Genomic DNA, 21,248 nt, shown 5'->3' on the forward strand with positions numbered 1-21,248 from the left:
CAGTGCTATGGGCCTGTGATTCTCTTTTTGTGTGTGCTATATTTGTCTGGCTTTTGGTATCGGGGTGATGATGGCCTCATAGAATGAGTTAGGAAGTGTTCCTTCCTCTGGAATATTTTGGAAGATTTGTAGAAGGATATGTGTTAACTCTTCTCTAAATGTTTGGAAGAAATTCCCTATGAAGCCATCCACTAGATTTTTGTTTGTTGGGACTTTTTAAATTACGGATTGAATTTCAGGAATGGTAATTGGTCAGTTCATATATTCCAGTTCTTCCTGCTTCAGTTTTGGGAGATTGTGCCTTTATAAAAATTTGTCTGTTTTCTCTAGGTTGTCCATTTTATTGGCAAATATTTGCTTTTAGTAATCTCTTAGGGTTCTTTGTATTTCTGTGATGTCAGTTGTAACTGTTTTTCATTTGGACATTTATTGATTTGGGACCTCTCCTTTTTTTCCTGATGAGTCTGGCTAAGGATTCTGAATATTATTTATCTTTTCAAAGAACCCAGTTTTAGTTTCATTGATTTTTTTTGTTTTTGTTTGTTTATTTAGGCTCTATTTCATTTATTTCTGCTCGGATAGTTATGATTTCTTTCCTCCTACTAAATTTGGGTTTTGTTTGTTAATTTTTCTCTAGTTAAGTTAGGTGTAAGGTTAGGTTATTTGAGATTTTCTTCTTCTTAGCTTGTATCACTAAAAACTCCCCTCTTAGAACAGCTTTTGCTGCGTCCCATAGGTTTTGGGTGGTTGTGATTTTGTTTTCATTTGTCTCAAGGGTGTTTTAAATAATTGATTTAATTGAAGTATAGTTGATTTACAATATTGTGTTACTTTTGCTGTACAGCAAAGTAATTTAGTTATACATTTATCATCTATCTGTCATCTATCATGTATCTATTCATTCTTTTTCATTTTCTTTTCCATTATGGTTTATCACAGGATATTGAATAGAGTTCCCTGTGCTATACACTAGGACCTTGTTTTTTATCCATTCTATGTATAATAGTTTGCATCTACTAATCCCAAACTCAACAAGTTTTCTTGTTTCTGGTGTCCACCCCTGGTGGGTGAGACTGTTCTAGAGCCTGGAGCCTACAGGCTGTTGGATGGGGCCAGATTTTGTTGCTCTTGGCTCAGGCAAAATGTCTGCCTCTCATAAGAGTTTCAAGTAGATGAATACTCCCTTATATGTCTACTACCAGCTTTTATGACCCCAGAGAGAGCCACAGCCGCTCCCCACCTCCCTAGGAGACCATCCAAGACCAGCAGGTATGTCTGGTACAGGCTCCTATGAAGTCACTGCTTTTGCCCTTGGCCCCAGTGTATGCGAGTTCTTGTGTGAGCCCTTTAAGAGTGCATCTCTGTTTCCCATGCCTTGTGAGCTCCTGCGGGCATGCCCCACTGGCCTTCAAAGCCAGATGCTCTGAGGACTACTCCTCCTGATGCCAGACCCCTAGGCTGTGGGGCTTAGAGCTCTCACTCCTGTGGGAGAACTTCTGCAATATAATTATTCTCCAGTTTGTGGTTGCCCTCCCCACCCCATGTTATGGAATTTGATTGTATCTGACACAGTGCTCCTCTTGCTGTGTCATTGTGGTTCCTTCTTTATGTCTTTGGTTATAGAATCTTTTTTGGTAGGTTCCAGTCTTTTTAATCGATGGTTGTTCAGCAGTTAGGTGTGATTTTGGTGTGTTTGTCCGAAGAGGTGAGCGTAAGGTCCTTCTACTCTGCCATTTACCCAGATTTGTTTAAATGATCACAATTCCCACTGCCAACAACAATCAAAAGAGTGCATTTTCTGCATCTTCTCCAGCATCCGATGTCATCACTTTTCATGTGTACTGATTTCTTTTGCTATTGACTATTAATTGAATTTATTCTACTGTGAATTGTCTGTTTTATATCTTTTGGTCTTTTTTCTCCTATTTTCTTGCATTTTTACTTACCAATTTTACTAATCAATCTGAGGATATTTACCTAGATGTGATTCCTAGTTTATCATTTGTATTTTGATTTTGTTTGTGGTATATGTTACCATACGATATCCATTGCCAATTATTTATGTGGTCAAAAATACAGCTATTATTTCTTTTTAGTTTCCTATCTAGATTACACAGGTCACCTACTCCCATGGTGTTATGCATTCTCCTAATTCATCTTTATTCCTTTCTTTCCCCCTTCCTTCCTTGTTTTAATTTAGATCATTAATTTATCTGGTATTTACTTTTCTGTATAGTGTGAGTTAGAAATCTGTTTGTTTTCATCTAGTGCCCTTAAGAAAACATACATTACCATAAACGTCATTCTCTCTCATATATTAAGTTCCCACAATACTTTATGATTGACCTTTATATTTCATTCCACCACTGTCCATCGATTCCTCTGCCAATACTATACTGCTTTAAGTAGCTTTATGGTAGGTTTTAATATGTAATAAGTTCAGTCTATTTTTATTTTTAAAAAAGTTTTAGGCTCTTTTTATATATTTATTTTTCCATAGGAACTTTGACATCATTTTATCTGGTTGCAAGAAATTATGAGATTTGGATCAACAATCCGTTACTAACAAACATTATACAGTACTTGATATTTAACTTTCGCATCCAAAACACGGCCTCTTTCTCTATTCGGGGTTTTGTGTTCTTAAACAAGATTTTATGATTTCTTTCATATAGGTCTTATACGTTTTTCAATTATTTCTAGTTACCTTATAATTCTTAGCTATCATAAACTCTTTTCCTGTTTATATTACCAAGTTCTTGTTGCAAATATAGGGAAAATATACACCTGCAAACTCACCATGCATCCCTCTAACCTGCCTCACCCCCCTCATCTTTCGCTTCTTGGACAGCCAAGCTTCTTCCCATCTGAAGCTTCCCAGGCATTCTTCCTCTGCCTTCCAGGATCTTCCCCTTGTCTGTTCTTGGACTGACTCCTTCTCATGCTTTAGGTCTGGACTTAAGTGTCACCTCCGCAGTGTCTCTTTTCCTCCATAGGAAATTTCCTCATCACAACTTGCATTTACATACTTTCATAGACGTACTTGGACTTGATTTTAAATCCATGGAAACAGACATTTGCTCAAGACTGTATTGTGGATCTGGTATATGGGGATGCCCAGTGAACACTGGTGGGGTTAGTGGATCAATTCTTTGATCTCGTTCTTTTTTATCACCTCTGCACTCCTGATCTAATATTTTCAGTTTCTTCACTTGCTACTTCTCTCCTCTTAACCATCATTTAATCTTTAAAATTGAGCTACTACTACGCCTGGTTACCATCTACTTCTTCTCCATATGCCACATCTTTTCTGTTTTTACCCCCAACTTGTTTTCCACTCTTCTCCTAGTGAATCGTCCATTTTGAACATCACCATGACTTCCGCATTAAGTCCAGGGTCCCAATCTTAATCCTTATTATCCTAATTTCTTTGTAACTTCTGGCAGCTGATAACTTCATGTTTTTCTTCTGGTTTACCTTCTGTTTTTGATTCTTTTACGTCCTTACTTGTCCTTCCTTCCCTGACTGCTGCCGTTTTTGCACAATCCCCTGGAGTACCCAGCTCCACTTCCGACACTGTAAGCACTATACTATTAATTCAAGAAGAATAAACTGTGTGACTACCATGAGGGGAGCACCGTGTTAAGCGTATACCACCACACTGAACAACACAGGAAGCATCTGTCCTCCTGGAGCTTAGGGTCTAGCAGATTACAAATTAACCAAGAGTCACACAAGTGATCATTTGGGTGCAGTGGGGTCAGCACCAAAGGAAAAGTATAGGATGAGTGGCTCCCGGAAAAGTTCATTTGATGTCAGCCATGGAAGAGTAGGAGGATTCTTGTGGCCAAAGGGGAAGAGCTATTTAAGCTGTACTAGCCCTAAGGTGAGAAAGAACTTGGGGCTCTTGGAAAATCAGTCCTGTGGGCCTAGAATGGAGAGAATTAGGCAAAAGTAGATGAAGACAGGGGTCAGAAAAGATGCATATGGTGTAACAACAGCTCCGTTTAGCAAGCACTCGCTTGGTGCCAGGCATTGCACTTAGCCCTTTATAAAATGTATTGCAATTTAATTCTCTTGTAGTGTTTACGAATTTACATCGCTACTTTATACTTGAGAAAGTGAGGATTAGAGAAATAACGTATGAACAAGATTATGCTTCTGGGAGTGAAAAAAATTATTTTCTATGCATTGTAATGTATGTAATATTCACAATGAAAATAATTTACTCAAAACCCCTGGTTACAAATATTAACTTTCAGGTTCTCTTTTACTCTACTTTTCTCTCTTAAGGATTAAAATTAGAGACCCAAGTGAACAATGAAATGGGTGTGTAAGAAGACCAGAAAGAAACTCCCTCAGAGAAACCCCTCAATTAAAATAAACTTCACAAACATCCCCATATTTCTCTGAAAAACAATCTGAGGAGCCTGTTTTAATTCTTCATTAATTGCATCTGGAACCCACGTTATTAAAAATAGATAAGGTAACAGCTCCACAGATATTTTCTGGTAAGGTTTTGTGGCAGCAATCTTTGCCAGTATGTCAACATTTTGATTTTAAAGTTCGTTAGTGCAGTAGTTTGGTGGTAAAGATAGCTGCACCAACTAATAATCCATGTAAACATAGATGCCTGGTACTGACTTTTCTAATTAACAAACATACTTTTGAAATAAAATTTCAAATAGTCCAACAGTATCTTGAACCTAAAATTTCCTATTACTTACAATCACACATGCACACACACAGTGAGGCTGCAGGTTCCTTACTATCTGTCCTAGGTTATAAAATGAGCTATACTTCACCACAAGCTACTGGGAATGTGATCCTGATGTGTAAGGTATACCCCTCGCTCTACTACCAGCCTGGCAGATTTTACCCCATTAGGATCTTTCGGCCTCCAAGTCTCCAAGCATGGTAGCGATTGTCACTTCCTATGTGAAAAGAACATTCCAACTATCTGTAATATTATTAGGGGTATACTACAGTGATAGGAATAGAATCTGTTGCCTGAGTTTTAGACACCTTTTATAATTTTAAGAAACTTTTCTTACTCAAAGACACTAAATGATGTACCAAAGAGAGCAGGGACATGTGAAGATGTGCCTTCATTTAATGCATATTTAAAAGCCTACTGCTTAGGGTCTGTCAGCCCGCCACTATCACCACCCCCAACTGTTTTAATTCTCAGGCTTCTCCAAAATGATAGAGTTATGGAAATGAATAAGAACTGCTTCTGTAGATTAAGTGTTAAGTGAAATAAACAATGGTAGACTTTAGAGGAAAAAAATCATAGATACATAAAAATTTTTACTGTACTTAATTTTTAATTTATATTAGGATATTATACAATTTTCAAAGCTAACAACAGAGTCTTTTTAGTATGTGTATTGGTAGCATAACAAAATAAAAGTACTTCACAAAAGAAGTCCATATTACAGTACTATTGAAATAGGAGGCATATGATAATTATGCATTCGTGGGTTATAAACATAATACATTCATTTTAAAGAAAAAACATTTAATATGAATAACATTTTGGTTAAAATAAATATGCAAATGTTAACAGTTAACACCTGAAGTGTATATTGATACAAGAATGGTGTTGTGTAATAGACACTGTGTAGAATGGTAAGCGGTCATGAAGTGGCTGTCCTGTCTTACTAAATTCACAATCATTGCACATTGCTGAACGCTTTATTTATACAGGGATACGCTTCATCCACCATTCCTAAACCTCAGCACATGAAACAAAGTCACCCCATGTTGTGTCCTGGGGAACTGGTACCAAAGTCTAAAATAAGGGTTAGAATCAGATGTACCTTTCATTTTACTGTTCCTCATATCAACTCAAATGTTTTACTTAATCAATACAAAATTTACTTATAAACAGAAATACAGAGAGAACATTTTATAGGTGATTATAAAAATTAATCATCTTCATAATTCTTTGAAATGATCCCGTTCAAAATTAAAATTTGTTATGTGCAGTGGTTTCTGCAAGAAAAATATGAACACTTAGATAAGGATACAATGTCCAAAACAAAGTTTCCATATGTAGAAAACAATAATGGACTTCCCTGATCAATAAGTTCTTCCCAACTATTTCCTTCCAGCAGATAGATTCACTTAAAAGTTTAAATCTCTGCTTAAAAGTCCTGTGAGGCATTAAGCTGATGATTTTTAGATCCATGTATCTTTAAAGATTGCAAGAAAAAGGAGTGTATCTGTTCCAACTAGAGAACATTTCACCTCCATGAATCATATTACATTAAAATGAACATGACACTAACGGTCAACAGAAACAATTCCCTTCGTCACTCTGGAGAGGAGGGTGCGGGCGTCCAATGCGGTCAAAGTCACCAGAATCTGGGAGAAACAGCATGCCCGGCCCTCACATACAGAATGACCACCTCTCCTGTGTCTGTCCCGGGATAAAATTACCCTCCATTCAGAAATGATTAAGATACTGTAGCTGACTAAATTTAGAAAAAAAGTTTACACTTTTGTCCTTTGTACATTTTTAAAGTTTACAGATGACTTGGACGTATTCAAATGATTGTAAGAAAAAATACTTCTGTGGAAAAAATAAAACTAGCAGTTATATGGGCTAAAGGTAGGTGTTCTCTGAGCATGAGGGTTTCCTGTTGGCAGGATTATTGTCCCAAGGTTACATGGTGGCATGGGCGTCCTTAGGCAGTGACTGCCATGCAGGCTTTTGGCTTCACAACTCTGGGAGGAGCTGGTCACCACTAACATGAAGGCATTCAGGGAAAACATCTCCATGACAGCATTTACTAAACTCTGCCCATTTCCTTAAACTAAACAAAGTGTTACCACCTCTGTTATCTTTATGCATGAATACAGTACTTTGCCTAAAAGCTTCTCAACAGAAACGTTTAGCTCATAAAAATTCTGTTTGTGGTAGTGGCCAGTTTTCATTTCTTTAAACATATTCTAAAGTTACAACCTTGTCGGATAAATTGAAACAGTATCAACATTCACAGCTACAGTACAATGCACATCCCTCTTCCTAACAAGACACGGCACCGTGCATACACAGTGGCCCAAATTTTCAAAATTGAAAAAAAAAAATGTTTTCAATCCAGGAAAAGTGTTGGTATATCAAATATTTATTTTAAGGTTATTATGTTGTCAGATAATCTAAAACATTAGTGGATAAAATGTACAATATAAATAGGAAAGTAACTTGAATAAAAAAGTTTCTGAAGGGGATCAATCAGAACTTCAATAAAATCTATGAATAAAAACATATGCTTACACTATAGTGTACAATCATGAGTAGAGCATTTAAATTTATAAAGAAATTGAAAATAGTACTGCAGGATTATTCGAAGAATATTTTTCAAATGTACAAAGAACAGTAAAAACACACAGAAAAGCCTTGGGCAATGTGCAACTTGGAAAATTACTACCACGCCAGCCAAACAAATCCTTAACCACTTTTTAAATGGATTCATTTATACCATTTTAATGCAAGGAGAATTTCAAAGATATTAAAATAAAACAAAATAAAGCAGAAAACTCTTCAGTGTCTGACTCACATTTTATCCCCAAATCTTTTCACATTTAATAGTTGCATTTTGAATGTATAAGCTATTTTAAATCTATAAGAGTTTTAAAGGCTTCTCAAATAGTTCATATGTCTACATTTATCTTTAAGAATCCTATTTGAAAGCTACAATGCTAAGAACTAAAACACATACTTCAAACTTTTAAAAATAAAATAAGCACAAAAGTTCACAATTGGGTTCATCTCAAATGTCCATAAATGACTGGAGAGCAGCACACAAGGCACATGTTCAGATACCTTCCTCAGGCTGCACGTCTGTCCCAATGGGGCCAAGCCGAGCCGCCAACATTTGGCACTGAGAGTCTATCTGAACATGACTTATCAGCACAAAACTCAAAATAATTCTAAATATCTTTAGCCATTAAAAACCATCATGTTCCATTTGCTCTCCTAACACGCAATCTGATTATTCCAAAGTCACTGGGGTTTTGCAAGAAGGTGACTTAAATTGGTACAAAATGAAGCTTAGATGAAAACTGGTTAAGGATTCAAAGCACACTAGCTCTGAAATATTAGTCTTAACACCCAAGAACAGGGAGGTATGATTTGCACAGAAATACTTGAACTTGGGTTGCTTACATCCTCCACGCCGTCCATGCGCTCAGCTGCTGGCCATGCAGGCATGCATCCTCTTGGCCACGTCGTACACATACGTGATGTCTGGTCGCTTTTCTGGGTCTGGGTTGATGCACATGTTCACCAACTGCCGCAGCTGCAAGGACAGAAAAGACAACCTGCTTCAGGAAACCATTCTGGTCGGACAGTAACAAGGAACACACTTTGAACAGCTATAGACTTACAGGGTAAGTGTTCTGCTAAATGTTTATTTGGCTGGAAATATATGTGACTGCTGTCAATGACTTTACAATTAGTGGAAGGATCTAAGAAGCATATTCATTGGTGAGTGTTAATGTCAAGCATGGAGCATTCTCCATAATCAGAGGCTTTACAATGATCTTATGATCTTTCAAAGAAGTTTAATCAGAAGACAGAAGTCATGAAAGACAGTAAGTTTTAAACTCTAAGTCTCCAAATTAACTGAAGATCTCTACACATTTATTTGAGCTAAAGTTTACTACAATAGCCTTGATTGTAAGTTTAAATTTTAATAGCTTACTATATATCTAAATTTATACAAGGAAATTAGGATAAATGGCTATCACATACATTTATCATAAACCAATTTATATATTTGCATATATATATAAAGTTTTTATTAGTTTTAAAGTAAAAGCACTCCTCCAAACTAAGAACAATAAAGGCAAACTAAGTAACAAATAGTATTCTAATTCTCAACTGTATGAAGTAGTATTTATATCCTCATTTTATAGATGAGAGGACTGAGGTTTACTTATTGGGTTGGCCAAAAGGTTCATTTGGTTTTTTGCGTAAGATGGCTCTAGTAGCACTTCGTTGTCTTTAACTTTATTCAAAACAATTTTGTTAGATTGTATGTGACACCTGTCATATTAGCGTGCATTTAAAAAAAGACTTATCAAAGTTGGTAAATTTTTGTGTAGCCATTTTAATATTGAAGATGGAAGGAAAAAAGCAGCATTTTCAGCATATTTGTGACTGATTGAATGTGTCAGAAGTGGTCTGCGAAGTTTGGTGCTGGAGATTTCTTGCTGGACGATGCTCCACAGTCGGGTAGGCCAGTTGACATTGATAGCGATCAAATCAAGACACTAATTGAGAACAATCAACGTTATACCATGAGGGAGGATAGCCGACATACTCAAAATATCCAAATCAAGCACTGAAAATCATTTGCACCAGCTTGGCTATGTGAATTGCTTTGATGTTTGGGTTCCACATAGGTTAAGTGAAAAAAACCTTCTTGACAGTATTTCCACTTGCAATTCTCTACTTAAACGTAATGAAAACATACCATTTTTAAAACAAATTGTGACGGGCAATGAAAAGTGAATACTATACAACAATGTGGAATAGAAGAGATCATGGGGCAAGTGAAATGAAGCACCACCAACCACACCAAAGGCCAGTGGTTATCCAAAGAAGGTGATGTTGTGTATATGGTGGGATTGGAAGGGAGTCCTCTATTATGAGCTCCTTCTGGAAAACCAAATGATTAATTCCAACAAGTACTGCTTCCAGTTAGACCAAGTGAAAGCAGCACTGGACAGAAAGTGTCTGGAATTAGTCAAGAGAAAACACATAATCTTCCATCAGGATGACGCAAGACCACATGTTTCTTTGATGACCAGGCGAAAACTGTTACAGCTTGGCTGGAAAGTTCTGATTCATCCACCATATTCACCAGACATTGCACCTTCGGATTTCCATTTATTTCTGTCTTTACAAAATTCTCTTAATGGAAAAAAATTTCAATTCCCCAGAAGACTGTAAAAGGCACCTGGAACAGTTCTTTACTCAAAAAGATAAAAAGTTTTGGGAAGATGGAATTATGAAGTTGCCTGAAAAATGGCAGAAGGTAGTGGAACAAAAGGGTGTTATTCAATAAAGTTGTTGGTGAAAATGAAAAATGTGTCTTTTATTTTTACTTAAAAACTGAAGGCACTTTTTGGAGAACCCAATACATCACAGAAAACACATTTTGACAAATTAAGAAAATATCCTTCCATCTGATCCTACAGCCAATGAGTGAAGGATATAGAATTATTCTTAATTCTATTGCCATAGTTTATGAAAACACGCGTCTTTGTAATCTGGTCTTTCCCAGATGACAAGCCAAATCAAGAGGAAGAACCAGATTCTTTAGTATGTCTTTGAAATTATTCAGATATTCTGAACACTTGCATTAACTCTTTCTTGCCAGTATAACAGCACATAAATTATCAAATCACTGTAATTTCTTCACAGTCCTCAATGTCCACCACGAAGATTTTTTTCATCTGGAGGAAACAGAAGCTGGTGATAAAATCTGTGGGCTGAGTCTGTTAACAGTGCGACAAGGAAGTGAGAAAAGTCAGCTGGAAAGAAGGTGTGTGGAAGGAGGCCCCCAGGGGAGGGGAGAGGAGGGGAGGAGATGGACCGGGCTGTGGAAGCCGGGCTCGCTCAAGGCACCTGCAGCCCTGTGCCCTGAAGTAAGGCACTGTCTCCCAAGGTTTATTTCTTCATCTACTCAAAAAGGAGGCTGGAGTAGATAACCTATAAGGATTCTTCTAGCTCTAGCCCCTAGGTTGTATGATTCTACCAGAATGAAGTATGATACGACTTCACATCTAGAAGTTCAACAACGCTGACAGTTAATGGTAGTCCCACTGAGAGGGTCTGAGGATTTCAATTTCTATTCTTTGCAGTGGTGCAGAGGATAGTATTCAACATTCTAAGGGGTATGGCCGTACACAAGGCATCTTACTATGGTGATCTAAGAGAGATTTAAATCAGAAAGAGGTTGGCATTTTACCCATTAAAATAAAAACAAATACACCCAGTTATACACAATATAGAAAACAGCAGGAAAACTATAACGATACTTATATTTAAAAAGACAATGTTTTCTAACACGTCACCTCATTGTCAGAAATTTTGTTTAGAGATGAAAATGATAAAAGAAGCAGAAAGGACACCTGTGGTAGCAAAATTAATTCTATTTAACCAAGATACAAGCAGATGCAATAGCCATTTTTTGACTGAATGAAACTGCTGCACCCTTCAGGCTAGTCAAGAAACCTCACTTTTCCTGCACAGAATAGGGTGAACTTTCCAACCTACTGTGGCAAATGCTTGGCCCTCACATGCTCCCGCCATGAGGATTGCAGCTGAAGGAGACAGGATCTCTGGCTCCCCGGGTGGAAGATGAGAGCCAGAAGTAGTCGAAAGGGGAAGGGACCAAGAGTGAGGGAAATGGAAAGGTGGATGAGCATCGTAAGGACAGGCTTCACAGGGACACCAGGCGAAGCAGAAACCCCTCAGCAGATGGAGCCAGAACAACCCACCATGTGCTTTTTCCTCCCCATTTATGTGGCTCAATCTCCTTCAGATACGTGGTTTATTTTCTCATGAAGACTTTTCTGGGGCGTGGAGACGAGATGGCAGAGTAGAAGGATGTAAGCTCACCTCGTCTTATGAAAACACCAAAATCACAACTGCTGAACAACCATTGAGGATAAAATTCTGGAACCTACCAAAAAAGATATCCTACGTCCAAACACAAGGAAGAAGCTACAACAAGGCAGAAGGAGGGGCGCAATCGCAATAAAATCAAATCCCATACCCGCTAGGTGGGCAAGACACAAACTGGAAATAATTATATCACAGAGGTTTTCCCAGAGGAGTGAAAGTTCTGAGCCCCACATCAGGCTCCCCAGCCTGGGTGTCTGGCAACGGGAGGAGGAACCCCCAGAGCATCTGGCTTTGAAGGCCAGTGGGGTTTGATTGCAGGAATTCCACAGGACTGGGGAAACAAACTCCACACTTGGAAGGCACACAGAAGGTCTCGTGAGCACCAGAACCGGGGGAAAAAGCAGTGACCTCATATGAGTCTGGGCCAGACCCACCTGCTGGTATTGGAGGGTCTCCTGCGAAGGTGGGGGGTGGCTTTGGCTCACTGTGGGGAAAAAGACACTGACAGTGGCAGTTCTGCCAAGTACTCATTGGCATGAGCACTCCTGAAGGCCACCATTTTCTCACCAAGACCTGGCTCCACCCAATAGCCTATAGGCTCCAGTGCTGGGATGCTTCAGGCCAAATGACCAACAGGGAGGGACCACAGCGCCACCCATCAGCAGAAAAGTCTTCCGGAGGCCACAGATGCCTGCTAAACACACCCCTTGACATGGCCCTGCCCACCAGAGGGTAAAGACCAGGCTCCACCCACCAGCAGGCAGGAACCAGTCTCTCCCACAGGAAGCCTGCACAATCCTCTTAGATAGCCTCATCCACTAGGGGGGCAGACGGCAGAAACAAGAAGAACTATAACCCTGCAGCCTGCAGAATGGAAACTGCAATCACAGAAAATAAGACAAAATGAGAAGGCAGTAGACTATATCCCAGAAAAAGGAACAAGATAGAACCCCGGAAGACAAACTCAGTGGAGATAGGAAATCAACCCAAAAAAGAATTCAGAGCAATGAGAGTAAAGATGATCCGAGATCTTGGAAAAGAACGGAGGCACAGATTGAGAAGATACAAGATATGTTTAACAAAGACCTAGAAGAACTAAAGAAAAACAAACAGAGATGAACAATAACTGAAATGAAAAATATGCTGGAAGGAAACAACAGCAGAGTAACTGAGGGAGAAGAACAGATAAGTAACCTGGAAAACAGAATGGTGGAAATCACTGCTGCAGAACAGAATAAGGAGAAAAGAATGAAAAGAAATGAAGACACTCTAAGAGACCTCTGGGACAACATTAAATGCACCAACATTCGCATTATAGGGGTCTCAAAAGGAGAAGAGAGAGAGAGAAAGGACCTGAGAAAATATCTGAAGAGCTTCTAGCTGAAAACTTCCCTAACATGGTAAAGGAAACAGTCACCCAAGTCCAGGAAGTGCAGAGTCCCAGGCAGGATGAACCCAAGGAGGAACATGCCAGGACACGCAGTAATCAAACTGACAAAAATTAAAGACAAAGAAAAAAATATTAAAAGTAAGAAGGGAAAAGCAAAAAATAACATACAAGAGAACTCCCCATAAGGTTATCAGCTGATTTTTCAACAGAAACTCTGCAGGCCAGAAAGGAGTGGCATGGTATATTTAAATTGATGAAAGGGAAGAACCTACAAAGAAGAATACTCTACTACCCAGCAAGGCTCTCATTCAGATTTGACAAAGAAGTCAAAAGCTTTTAGACAAGCAAAAGCTAAGAGAATCCAACACCACCAGACCAGCTTTGCAACAAATGCTAAAGGAACTTCTCTAGGCAGAAAAGAAAAGGTCACAACTAGAAACAAGAATATTATGAATGGAAAAGCTCACCAGTAAAGGCAAACATACAGTAAAGGTAGGAAATCATCCACACAGAAATATATCAAAACCAGCAATCATGAGGAGGTACACATGCAGGATACTGGAAATGCATTTGAAATTAAAAGACAAGCAACTTAAAATAATCTGTTTATATAAAGACTGCTATATCAAAACTTCATAGTAACCACAAAATAAAAATCTACAGTAGATACACACACACAAAAACAAAAAGGAATCCAAACACAACACTAAAGTTAGTCATCAAATTACAAAAGAAGAGAACAAAAGAGGAAGGGAAGAAAAAAGACCTACAAAACCAAACCCAAAACAATTAACAAAATGGCAATAAGGACATACATGTCAATAATTACCCTGAACATAAACAGATTAAACACTCCAACCAAAAGACACAGACTGGCTGAATGGATACAAAAATAAGACCCATATATATGCTGTCTACAAGAGACCCACGTCAGACCTAGGGACACATACAGACTGAAAAGTGAGGGGATGGAGAAAGGTATTCTATGCAAATGTAAATCAAAAGAAAGCTGGAGTAGCAATACTCATATCAGACAAAACAAACTTTAAAATAAAGACTGTTACAAGAGAGAAAGAAGGACACTACATAGTGATCAGGGGATCAATCCAAGAAGAAGATAGAACAATTGTAAATATATATGCACCCAACATCAGAGCACCTCAATATATAAGGCAAATACTAACACCCATAAAAGGGGAAATAGACAGTAACACAATAGTAGTGGGGGAATGTAATACTCCATCTTCATCAATGGACACATCTTCCAGACAGAAAATTAATAAGGAAACACAGGCCTTAAATGACACATTAGACCAGATGTAGTTACTTGATATTTATAGAGCATTCCATCCAAAAGCAGCAGAATACACATTCTTTTCAAGTGTGCATGGAACATTCTCCAGGATAGATCACATACTGGGCCACAAAATGAGCCTCAGTAAATTTAAGAAAACTGAAATCATATCACACATCTTTTCAGAACACAATGCTATGAGATTAGAAATCAAATACAAGAAAAAAACTGTAAAAAACATAAACACGTGGAGGCTAAACATTATGCTACTAAACAACCACTGAAGAAATCAAAGAGGAAATCCAAAAATACCTAGAGACAAATGAAAATGAAAGCATGACAAATGAAAATGAAAGCATGAGGTAAAAGCAGTTCTAAGAGGGAAGTTTATAGCAATACAAGCTTACCTCAGGAAACAAGAAAAATCTCAAATAAACCACCTAAACTTACACCTAAAGCAACTAGAGAAAGAACAAACAAGACCCAAAGTTAGTAGGACAGAAATCATAAAAATCAGAGCAGAAATAAATGAAATAGAAACAAAACAATAGCGAAGATCAATGAAACTAAAAAGCTGGTTCTTTGAAAAGGTAAACAAAATTGATAAACCTTTAGCCAGATTCATCAAGAAAAAAAGGGAGAGGGCTCAAATCAATAAAATTAGAAATGAAAAGGAAGTTACAACAGACACCACAGAAATAAAAAGGACTGTAAGAGACAACTAAAAGCAACTTTATGCCAATAAAATGTACAACCTAGAAGAAATGGACAAATTCTTAGCAAGGAATAATCTCCCAAGACTGAACCAGGAAGAAATTGAAAATATAAACAGACCAATCACAAGTACTGAAATTGAAACTGTGATTTAAAAACTCCCAATAAGCAAAAGTCCAGGACCAGATGGCTTCACAACTGAACAACCGAATTCTATCTAACACTTAGAGAAGAGTTACTACCTATCCTTCTGACACTATTCAAAAAATCTGCAGAGGAAGAAATACTTCCTAACTCTATGAGGCCATCATCACCCTGATACCAAAGTCAGACAAAGATATCACATAATAAGAAAATTCCAGGCCAGTATCACTGATGACCACAGATGCAAAAATCCTCAACAAAATACTAGCAAACCAATTCCAACAATACATTAAAAGGATCATACACCATGATCAGTGGGGGTATCCCAGGGATGCAAGGAACTTTCAAGGTCTGCGTATCAATCCATGTGAATCAATCCATGTGAATCCATGATCAACCAACTGAAGAAGGAAAACCATATGATCCTCTCAATAGAGGCAGGAAAAGCTTTTGGTAAAAATCAACATCCATTTATGATAAAAACTCTCCAGAAAAGGGACATAAAGGGAACATACCTCAACATAATGAAGGTCGTATTTGGCAAAACCACAGCTAACATCATACTCAATGGAGAGAAGCTGAGAGCATTTCCCCTAAGATCAGGAACAAGACAAGGATGTCCACTCTTGCTCACCTCTTTTATTTAACATAGTTTTGGAAGTCTTAACCACAGCAATCAGAGCAGAAAAAGAAATAAAAGGAATCCAAACTGGAAAAGAAGGGGTAAAACTGGCACTGTCTGCAGATGACATGATAGTCTACATAGAAAATCCTAAAGATGCTAACAGAAAACTACTAGAGCTCATCAATGAATTCAGCAAAGTGGCAGAATACAAAATTAATACACAGAAATCTCTTGCATTTCTATACACTAACAACAAAAGATCCAAAAAAGAAACCCAGGAAACAGTCCCATTTACCAGCACATCAAAAACAATAAAATTCCTAGGAATAAACCTACCTAAGGAGGCAAAAGACCTGTACTCTGAAAACTATAAGATGCTGATGAAAGAAATAGAAGATGACACAAACAGATGGAAAGATATATCATGTTCTTGGACTGGAAGAATCAATATTGTGAAAATGACTATGCTACACAAGGTAATCTACAGATTCAATCCAATCTCTATCAAATTACCAATGGCATTTTTCACAGAACTAGAACAAAAATTTTTTAAATTTGTATGGAGACACAAAAGACCCCGAATAGCCAAAACAATCCTGAGAAAGAAAAAGGAGCTGGAGGAATCAGGCTTCCTGACTTCAGATTATACTACAAAGCTACAGTCATCAAAACAGTATGGTACTGGCACAAAAACAGAAATATAGATCAATGGAACAGGACAGAAAGTCAAGTCTCAAGATAAACTCATGCACCTATGGTCACCTAATCTGTGACAGAGGAGGCAAGAATATACAATGGAGAAAAGATAGTCTCTTCAGTAAGTGGTGCTGGGAAAACTGGACAGCTACATGTAAAAGAATGAAATTAGAACATTGTCTAACGCCACATAGAAAAATACACTCAAAATGGATCAAAGACCTAAATGTAAAACGAGATACTATAAAACTCTTAGAGCATAACACAGAGCACTCTCTGACATAAATTGCTGCAATATCTTTTTTGATCCTTCTCCCAGAGTAATGGAAATAAAAACAAAAATAAACAAATGGGATCTAATTAAACTCAAAAGCTTTTGCACAGCAAAGGAAACCATAAACAAAACGAAAAAAAAAAAAAAAACAGAATGGGAGAAAATATTTGCAAACAATGCGACTGACAAAGGATTAATCTCCAAAATTTACAAACAGCTCATGCAGCTCATTGTGAAAAGCAAAAAAACAAAAAGAACAACCCTATCAAAACATGGGCAGAAGATATCTCCAAAGAAGACACACAGATGGCCAAGAGGCACATGAAAGAATGCTCAACATCACTAACATTAGAGAAACGCAAATCAAATGAGATATCACCTCACACTAGTCAGAATGGTCATCATCAAAAATCCTATAAACAATAAATGCTGGAGAGGGTGTGGAGAGAAGGGAACCCTCCTACACTGTTTCTGGGAATATAAACTGGTGCAGCCACCATGGAGAACATTATGGAGGTTCTTTAAAAAACAAAAAATAGAGCTCCCATATGATCCAGAAATCCCACTCCTGGGCATATATCTGGAGAAAACCATAATTCAAAAAGATCCATGCACCCTAATGTTCACTGCAGCATTATTTGCAATAGCCAGGACGTGGAAGCAACCTAAATGTTCATTGACAGATCAATGGATAAAGAAGATGTGGTACATATATATACAATGTAATATTACTCACCCATAAAAAAGAATGAAATGATACTATCTGCAGCAACATGGATGGACCTGGAAATTATCATACTAAGGGAAGTAAGTCAGAGAAAAGACAAATATCATATGATATTGCTTATATGCAGAATCTAAGAAAAAATGATACAAATGAACTTATTTACAAAACAGAAACAGATTCACAGACTTAGAAAACTTATGGTTACTGGGGGGAATGGTGGGGGGAGGGATAAATTGGGAGTTTGGGATTGACATTAAAATGGATAACCAACAAGGACCTACCGTATAGCACAGGGAACTCTACTCAATATTCTGTGATACTGAGCGTGTGTCTCAAGACTATGAGACTCACGCTTCCTTGGCATCTGCACCTGAGCCACATCACCTGTTCTTTCAGCATCAGAAGAAGTGTTTTTTCTCTTCTCAATTCTGTCACTGGAATCTCTTCCAGAATCTGAACTTTGTACATCAGTAACTAGGACCCAGGTGGCTCTGAATATTTAATGAGTGAATGATGAGTCCGTTATTCTTCTAAATTGTCAGTCTCTCCTCATCTGCTGATTCCTTCACCACAGTATTGTAAGTACAGTTAAGTCTGTCCACGGAACTCCTCCTAACTGCTGCTGCACCTCATTTATTTGCTCTAAAACTAAACTCAAGGGTGACTAGAATCTGCACTCACTACCTCGAGTTCCTGAGCCCATGCAGCCACCTTTTTGGGCCCTCACCCCCAGCGGCACCACATTGCCCCACCCTGGCCGAGGTGGGCGGCGTGTGCAGGCGCTACATCTAACGGCCCCCCGTGCCCTGGCTGCGAGTCCCTCCTCCCCTGGCTCCCTGACACCTTGCTGGTTTTCCTCCAGCTTCTCAGACTCTTCCTTCTAATTTTCTTTGTAGGTTTAAGGTTTGTCATCCTCTGACAATCCCTCCAGTGTTGGTGGGCCCCAAAGCGCTTTCCTTATCCCTTTTCCCTTCTCCCTCCGCCTTCTTATCCTGCGTCATCTTTGCTGCAGCCACCGCCACATGCCGAGGGGCACCAGACCTCCTCAGGGGCCCCTCCACTGCCCCTGAACACATCTACCCACACGGACTTTAACACCTCATGTGAAACGTGTTCAGAACTGAGATCTTACTCTTTTTCTCCCCAGACCAGTTTTTCCTGTCTTGGGCAGTGCCTCCCATTTCTGAAGCCAGAATCTGAAATTTGTACAGACCCTCATCACACTTCTGCCCCCCTGCCCAACAATCACCAGCCAAGTCCTACTGGCTGAGAAGATGCACTGTTCCTGTCACAGTCTCCACCACTACAGTACTGGAACACTCCTCCAGCTGACAGCTTGCTTCCTTTTACCAGCTTGGCCTTCTGCTCTGGACCCCTCATGATGATGCCTGATACAGCTTCCCACACACACTGATCATCCAGTAACACTCAATGGTTTAATTTTAAATCATTACCACTAGAAAGTGATGTCACGTGGGTTAAGGTCTATCTGAGTTCCAGTCAAGAGAGACGAGTTACGGGGTTCTGACAGGGAACGGTGGTTACTGGGTGATAACAGGTGGTCCTCCAGAGTAGAGAAACTAACATCTCAGGTACTTTATTCAGGTACTCTGAGGCTGGTCTGACTTCCAACTGGTGAGCAGAGTGGTGAGATGCTTCAGCTTTGACAAAAAGTGTCAGCCTGACTTGCTGCTTGCTTTCCGTTAAGTAAATCAGCAGAATAGAACCTGTCACTGCAGTTCCTTGTCAAGGAATACATAATGGTGTATTGAATATCCAAAGACTGGACTATTCAAAAAATTTGAACTCAGAGAGTATTGAGACGTGTGCTACACAGCTCCTATCAAACCTGCTAAGAGGATGAAAACTTAGAGAAGACCTGGTAAGGAATACAATTCATCCTTATAACTTTGGATAATCTATGATGTACCCTTTAATCAAATTAGGCCACCAGAAGGCTGCACACTGGGAGTACACTGGTTCATCCTGCTGCTAAATCACCTTTCCAAAACCATGCTTTAATGCTTGCCTTTGGCTTTTACCAAAAATCACTTAGGCATTTATTGTATAATTGCTGTGTAAGACAATGCCAGTGTATTACTCACAGACCCTTACAGGAGATATTCCTATCATAATTTAGTAGGAGAAAACTCTGTTTTCTCTGAAGAACAGGTACACTTCCTCCTTAAAATGAGAAACGATTTGCTTACTGTTTCCCGTGGAGCCATGATAGAAACACACAGATCTGCCTCAGGGGCTCTGTATAGGTATATTTACATGCCCCTTCTCTCTTTGGTCCTGAAGTGGACTTCTGTTCTATTTTAATAACCTGTAAGTTGTGTCTTTTATTGTAAGTTATCTCAAATCCTTTTAGAAAAATGGTGGGACTGTAAACATGGGAGATTTATATAGGCCCGAATTCTTAATTTGATGGAGTTTTCTCTGATATAACTATTGGTTGTTCTAAAGATACATTTAAATAGACATATTAAACTAGTGGGGGGAAAATCAGTTGCAATAGTCTTTTGGCAAAGCAAGGGGAGAAAAGAATCACAACAAATAACTTACTGCTTTTTTTTGTGGTACGCGGGCCTCTCACTGTTGTGAGAAAGCTCCCGTTGCGGAGCACAGGCTCCGGACGCGCAGGCTCAGCGGCCATGGCTCACGGGCCCAGCCGCTCCACGGTATGTGGGATCTTCCCGGACTGGGGCACGAACCCGTGTCCCCTGCATCGGCAGGCGGACTCTCAACCACTGCGCCACCAGGGAAGCCCAACTTACTACTTTTATATTACAAATGGCCATGGAACAAGTTTAGCTATTTAACAACTAAAAAGTTGGAGACTGTCTAGCAAAGGTAAGGGTTTTTTTCTCTTCCTCTAATTAATGACTGATCAACCCTATTACCATCTCTTATGTTGTTCCTGTATTCTAATGTGACTCCCTCCAAAGAAAATGTACTTGAATTTTCACAGAGAACAATTTTTTTATATCAGGTTATGAATTTACACAGTGACATGATGAATCATAAAAAAATGCCTCTAAGTTTTCTATCAGACAGTCAGACATTACATAATCAAAAAGAAAGAATTATCTTAGTGATCTCCCTCAGTATTAGTCTTACATTTAAAAAAAAAAGTTCCTGCAAACCTCTGGAAGAAACTACCTTAAAAATCCTGAACAACTATACAACACTTTGAGATGATTCTAAGTACTACATTATTAACTACGTTCAAGGAAGACATATGTTCATTTAATCACTTTAAGAATTTTATATATATTCCTATATGTCGGGCTTTAATTTCTAATAATAATGTCAGGCAATCACTTGCTCAAAAAAACTCTGTGTTTAAATTGAGGGAATTAGCTTTCCATTTATTACTTTATAGAAATAACTCCAAAATCAGTAGATATTACATTAATAAAAATAAACAGGAGTAAATAAAAGAGACATTTCATGGTTTACGTTACCTCGAGAAAATTGTTTAGTTTGCATTACTTTACATGTGTTTGTAAAAACATGTACTTTGTTGTTGTTTTGAAATTGTTTTATAGGACAAGTTAAAAATAAAGGTCTTAATATGTAGGAGCCTTTACAAAAATCAGAGAAGAAATAACTGTGATTCAGATGTTTAAGGGACATTTAAAAAGCAACACAGGGCTTCCCTGGTGGTGCAGTGGTTAAGAATCAGGGCCGACCGGCACTCCCCAGCCGAGAGGCTTGTCTGCTCACCCGCCGGG

The 21,248-nt window shown here is 38.5% G+C and overlaps 1 protein-coding gene across 3 annotated transcripts in view; it reads right to left on the reverse strand.

The window, feature by feature from the left end:
- Window positions 1-5,320: 5,320 nt before the first annotated feature.
- Window positions 5,321-21,248, reverse strand: part of NEK7 (NIMA related kinase 7) — a 147,811-nt gene continuing 131,883 nt past the window's right edge. For 2 of the 3 annotated variants that reach the window (XM_082857576.1, XM_082857577.1), the window contains exon 10: window positions 5,321-8,306. In XM_082857576.1, coding sequence (XP_082713702.1) covers window positions 8,196-8,306 — 111 coding nt within the window. In that variant the 3' untranslated portion in view covers window positions 5,321-8,195. The remainder of the gene's footprint in view (window positions 8,307-21,248) is intronic. The other variant, XM_082857575.1, reaches the window with a different exon arrangement.

The sequence above is a fragment of the Leucopleurus acutus genome (assembly GCF_964270905.1).
Source record: "Leucopleurus acutus genome assembly, chromosome: 2".
In the NCBI taxonomy this organism is placed as follows: domain Eukaryota; kingdom Metazoa; phylum Chordata; class Mammalia; order Artiodactyla; family Delphinidae; genus Leucopleurus; species Leucopleurus acutus.